At 37.5% G+C, this 6,187-nt stretch overlaps 1 protein-coding gene across 1 annotated transcript; it reads right to left on the bottom strand.

Moving 5' to 3' along the window:
• Positions 1 to 1,264: 1,264 nt before the first annotated feature.
• CTBS (chitobiase, di-N-acetyl-) lies at positions 1,265 to 6,078 on the bottom strand (the record flags this gene model as incomplete). The annotated part of the gene is made up of 6 exons (XM_010074826.1): positions 1,265 to 1,450; positions 2,440 to 2,601; positions 3,299 to 3,396; positions 3,985 to 4,156; positions 4,789 to 4,997; positions 5,940 to 6,078. Coding segments are annotated over 6 exons (966 nt in total), but the record flags the coding sequence as incomplete, so codon positions are not given.
• Positions 6,079 to 6,187: the final 109 nt, after the last annotated feature.

Genomic DNA, 6,187 nt, shown 5'->3' with positions numbered 1-6,187 from the left:
GTTTTCCCAGTAACTGTTTAGCAAGGGAAAAAAACCAAAACAAAATAAAAAACCCACCACACAACTGACTACTTCTATCTAATTAAATTATTTGTTTAATTAATGGAGTAACTTAAGCAGGGCACAGCTAATTGGGTTGTGAAACAGTTTTGAGAAGCACGGAAGCAGTGTGGGCTGTAAGCTGTGGAACAAGTAAAGCGTAAACAGACACCACTGTTTACCAACCTTAGTGAAGACACATTTTATTTAACAAAAAAATCCTGTAAACACCAGTCAATCCTTCCATGACCACAGATATTTTTAAAAGTTACACAATTTCTCTAAGCAAAGTATTTTATAAAAAATATGAACTAGAAAGAAAATATAACCTCATACTATCTCAGAGGCCACACCACATCATAAAAACAAACAACTGGCTACTTAATTAATCTTAAAGTGTATGGAAAAATATGTATGCAGTTCATTAAATAAGCTTCTGAGTTCTAGTTTTCAGGAAGTAAAGAAGTTTCAAATGGAAGAAGAAAACATCAGCCACGTCCTGTCCCCCATTAATGTTCCCTCTTCAAGATCAGGTCCAAGATTTTAGGCTTTTGAAACTAAGGAATTTATGTGATACATAAACACAGTAAAACTGGAGTTTACTGAATATTCCTTTCAAACAACAAGTCTGTTAAAAATCTCAATGGCATCTACTTAGTGGTACATAATTTCTTCAGTCTATAAAATATTTTAATCTCTGGAACAGTAACTGCGTACAAGCACAAGTTTCACCAAGTTTCATGTAAGCAATGATCTGTCGCTCCAGTATTCAGTGTTAAATCTGATTCAAGAGTGACTTACTTAGCTAAAATAGAGATTGAGGTGGCAAGTCAGAAAGCTGAGACTGCACCATGCGACTCCAGAATGAATACTTGCTGCACCAGGCAGCCTTAGCAGAGCACCATTATTAAATTGCTCCTGCAAATCCACTTTGTCTTCCTTGTTACCAGACATGCAACGCGTTCAAGCTTTAACCAACTTACAGTAGTTGTGAAAAATATGAAAGATGAGCAGTCTTTTAAAAAAAAACACTGCTAAAGCAACATTGGAACTATTTGAAGAATGAAAATATGGCTTTGCATACAAACTAACAAGATGAATTTGGCTAGTTCTCAAAATTTTGGTAATCATGGTATATTTATATAAAGACAAAATCTATGATAGTATAAGCCATTATAAAAAAATACCAGTTTTCATAATTCTAAATCAAGGGTTTACATAGTTCTTATGGTGTCAGGGCTTGCCACATTGCTTCAGTTTGTTGTTGTGCTACAGCTTCCCTGGAATAGTCAAGACTATTTCCATTCCACATGCCAATGCCCCTTAAACCTCGATTCTTCACATATGCTGCTTTCAAAGAGATGCTGCGAGGGTCATCATACCATACCTGGTGGAAGTGACCAAGAGAATCCTAGAAAAACATTTGAACACCAGCGTCAGTATCTACCTATCTATATAAACATGACACATTAAAGTTCTTTGAGTTTTGATACATTTTCTGTTGAATGCAGGGAAAAGTACAATTAAAAACTCAGATATACAAGCTTTATAGATTTACATAATGATAGTTTCCTGATTTACAAATTTTTCACACAGGACAATTAAAATTTTTAAGTCAAATACTTGGCTACATTTTACTTGTAGAATCTAAGTTATAAAACAGTGATACATTTTAACTGTAGTTAGATAAAAAGCCTTAGCTAATTTGTATTTTAATAATTTTTAAAAATAGAGATAAAATCTCAGATACACTATCTAACCTAACAGGTGAATTTAATAGAGATTAAGTGCTTTTTTTTTCCAGCAATAAACAGTTTTAGAGAAGGTTATAAAACTTTGTCAAAGTCATGTTGCTTTGACCTGGTTATTGCTTACACCACCTTTTAATCATCTACATGTGAAACTTAAAATTATGGCTAAAGAAACAAGATGAAATGCATAGACTGCATTGTTCATGTAAGCACAATCCTTCATGGGCTCTTTCACTACATCTATGTAGAAACCAAATACAGAAGAGAACATGCATGCAAGCCACGGGGTTAGAAAAACTTAATAGCATCTCAGAACTTTTTGTTTAAATTAGTCATCAACTCATAAAAGTAAATATAACAGTGAAGGATGGAGCAACAGGATTTCTTTGTGCCATACCATCCTTTTTGACATGATACAATCTCTCAAGAAAACTACAAAGTAATAAAGATCTTTATTATTCCTGTAGTCTTCAGTCACTACACCACTCTTTCTAGAAATCCAAGATAACAGAAATCAGCCATCCTTCACTACATGGAAAAAAGTAGAAAACACAAATGGAAGAATCTAACCCTGAAAACTTTATAATCAAAGAACTATGGAACATGAATGTTTACTCCACAACATGGTGTCTTATAAAGAGACCCTTACCTTGTATTCATAAAATGGAGACTTCTGTACCTCATCCCACAGCACCCCTGAAAGAGAACTGTTCACCTGCTTCATGATTGCTCTGTAGGGGACCTGACGCCCTGCAGCATCACTGCAAGGAGCCCCACGGAAAGGTACTTTGGAAAGGGAACACACATGATCCTGAGAAAAAAAGCAGAAGGCATGAGTTTCATGTACATAGACTTACTGACCTCCAAAATAGCAGTACAGCTAAGAACAAAGTCCCAAAAGGCACTGGGCTCTCAAAATTCCCAAATCTACAAGTATCTGTGCCAGCCATACTATTTGTAGACAGAAGTACTTAAAACAGTTAAATTTTGTTCTCTCTGTAGTAATACAAGATTGGATGGACATCATTCAACTTACACAGTTGTCTTATCTTTTACACTTTTTAATTTACTCTTACATTATCATAAGTATAATGTTGTTTGAGACTCCATGATTTGTCCATAAGCTGCTATACTTTACCAGCCATACGATTGCTATGGTTTGTTGCATTTAGTCTTGAAGCAGTGAGCTTAGTGACTGTGTTGAGAAGGCAGATACAGGTGTTGTAATGCCTTTGGACATCATCTCTTCTCGTACACATGACATCTATAGCTCCTTAGTCAAACATGGTGCTTGTGTATCATGGGGTTCAGGTTGCCTCAGGAGAGATAAAATGCCTGGTTTGGTAACACACTGCTCATCCATTATCAGCCAAGCATGCGTCTTGAGTCCCAGCTTTATGCTCTTATCCATCAGACCACAGTATTTCCTAATTCAAAAACAGGATCACCAAAATCTAGCTGTGTCTTTCCAAGGAAGTATGATTGCAAATGAATAATCTTCATCTTACCTTAGATAGGTTTTGGCAGACATAGTCATAGCCATACCAGGGGACACCCATCACAAGCTTCTTAGGATCAATGCCCAGAGTAATGTACTCTTCATATCCTAGTTTTGAAGGAAAAAAAAATTAAGACGCATTATTGCATCTTCCCATGCTTTTTATTCTTAGAACTAACCTAGAGCCTGAGCCAATATAGGACTTGCATAATCCCCAGACAGAGACTGAGTTGCAAGGTCTTCTCTGCCTCCCACCTGCATACTTCTGGACTTGCTCTATTCAGATCGTAGTCACTGCTCTAGTTGCTCACACTTAAAACCAGCTGCCCATAGCAGCAGTTCACAAGGATAAGAGGCAAATGTTTCAGGTTCCTTGCAAATGCAGGTAGATACCATTGCTTGGGCTACTGTTTGTCAGATCATATCCCTGCCATGAGCAGGCATTCTAAAACTGTTCTTCACAACCATGGGGGCCAGCCAATTACTTCATAAGTAACAACACACAACTGCTAAAGCTCTCTCTGTAGTGTCATAAGGATCTGAGAAACTGTTTTCACATTAGGAGAAGACATATTTGAGCACACTCAAAAGCCTTAATACAACCAAGCCACTTGTCTAAGAAAAGGCAATCTTTTCTATCTATTCATGTGAACAAATGGAAATGTTCTGGCTGCCAGGAAGGCATTTTGTCCTCACCAACTAAAGTCTGCAGGTAAGGAGCATTGGCTTTTGCAGTACAGTCTGACCAGATCTGGCTCTGTTCATCATATGACATGACAAATAAGAAGTCACAGGCATCTGCAATCCCCGTGTAGTTGTAGCACCTTCTATCTATGCATGCTGGAGACCAAGCCACATCAAATGTTACCTGAAGTAGAAATGCACAAGTTAGTATCACATATGCCACTTCAGCTCTCCTGTTTTCTCTTAAAAAAACCCCCTGAAACTGTTAAAGACAGTCTTTCACAAATGTTGCACAGTGTTTATCACAGAGTGATACTAATGAACTATAGGAGAAGCTGCTCAGCTGATAAAACAAACATTAAACAGCGAGTGCCCCTATTAGTGAATTCAAACACCAAAGAAATTAAAATATAACATGAAAAACATCAGATCAAAAATATGGAGCATGATGCAAATCCTTAAAACTTTAGTGATGGGTTTACCAAAGCATTGCCAAGCTTTTGCACCAGAAGGCTGTATTTGTGCCACTTTCAAAGGTTCATTAGGCCAGACTAGTAACTGCCAGCTCACACAATGCAGTAACATCATATCTACAAATCTCAGTGAAACCCTTCTTCCATTTAAATTTGTACAGGTCAAAAAGAGTGACTCTTATGATAGCCTATCATAGCTAGCATTCATAATTAACCATTCATGAGAATATCACACTTTAGATCTGCATAATTTTTTCATATTCATATGCTAAACAGCATTTTTAAAAATCCTTGCATTTCATAAAGTTAAACTTAATGTTTGTATAAATTACATTATTATTACCTGTGATCCTGGAATTTCTCTGTGAAAAGCATCTGTAGTTTCTTTAACGAGCGCTGTTAATACATAATACTCATGGGAGGTTTCGTTAACTTCTTGCTCTATATCTATGTTAATTCCATCCATATACTGGTTTTTTGCAAGGTCCACCTGTTGGGATATCCATGCCGCTCTCTTAGCAGGATCAACAATTTCCCTAAGAGGTACATCACCTAGACAAGACACCTTCAAGAGTTAACACCTAATAGTAATAGTAAGGAGGAAAGGTTTGTCTCTATTAAACATAAAAACATAAACACAAAACAAAAAATCCCCACACCCATACTAGTAACTTTTTTCCCAAGCAGAATTTTGAGAACCCACCCCTGAAGAGGATACCAAGCTTCTCTGAGACAGTGATGTTTAAGTTCCTTTTGGATTTTTTTTCTATAATTTTAGTCTTCTTACTTCTGCTTAACATTCTTTTAGCCACTGTAAACTTTCCTTCTTGAAACCAATGTACTTTCAGTACTTCCATGGAGCCAGAGGGACTGTCTCTTACTGTTTGAATAAACACGTCTAACCTTTATTGCTTTCCACATTGTCTTAGATTCCATTTTTGGCTCTAACAGAGCCAAACTTGATGACAGCATGTAAAGAAAGATCAACAAGATGGCCTTGTCTTTCTAATCAGCATTTGTACCTGCACAGAGTTCCCAAGTATTCATGTTTTAAAACTCACCACTTCCTAGTACAGAGGGATTGATTTAAGTGAAAAATACTAAAAATTACTTAAAATCCCTTATTCTGTCTTTTGGATACTGTGCATAACATCCAGGACACAGACCCAAATAAATATCTTCTGCAGGCTTTTCCTTTCCTCCCTTCCTCCCTGTTCCTCTGTAGCTGTGATGTTCCCCGTTAGACTGGAATGGTTTTGTTACTGTGGCAGAAGCGACTGCTGGTTTTCCATTTAATCCTCTGCATACCAGTGCGTACAAAATGCCAAGGTATTACAGCTCTCTGTGCATTATCTCCTTATTAATTAATCCTCTTAGTGATTTTGTAGTACTTTGCATTCACATGACTGTGAACTGTCAAGGTTGTAGCCCTACGTGCATTACGTTTTCATTCATGTATGACATAAATATCCACACTTTCGCAATGTCACCAACCTTTCAGGACTACCCTGGAGCCTTTGGAGTGCGCATAGCACATCAGCTCAGGATCGTACTTGCCGAAAGCTGCCACAGTTGTGATTTTTGACCAGTCGTAGGATTTCCAGGTTTCCTTTCCCACATCGAACACGAAGACCTGGAAAAGTGGTAAGACATCACCCTCATTAGCTCTGAACCCTTCTCAGCAGGCCGATAGTTTTCCACAGGCCTCTGAAGAAGGCTCAGGCGGCGCAGGACCCGTGTCT

Source organism: Pterocles gutturalis, unplaced genomic scaffold, assembly GCF_000699245.1.
Source record: "Pterocles gutturalis isolate BGI_N339 unplaced genomic scaffold, ASM69924v1 scaffold46167, whole genome shotgun sequence".
NCBI classification, from domain to species: domain Eukaryota; kingdom Metazoa; phylum Chordata; class Aves; order Pterocliformes; family Pteroclidae; genus Pterocles; species Pterocles gutturalis.
This window is presented reverse-complemented; position numbering and strand designations above follow the sequence as displayed.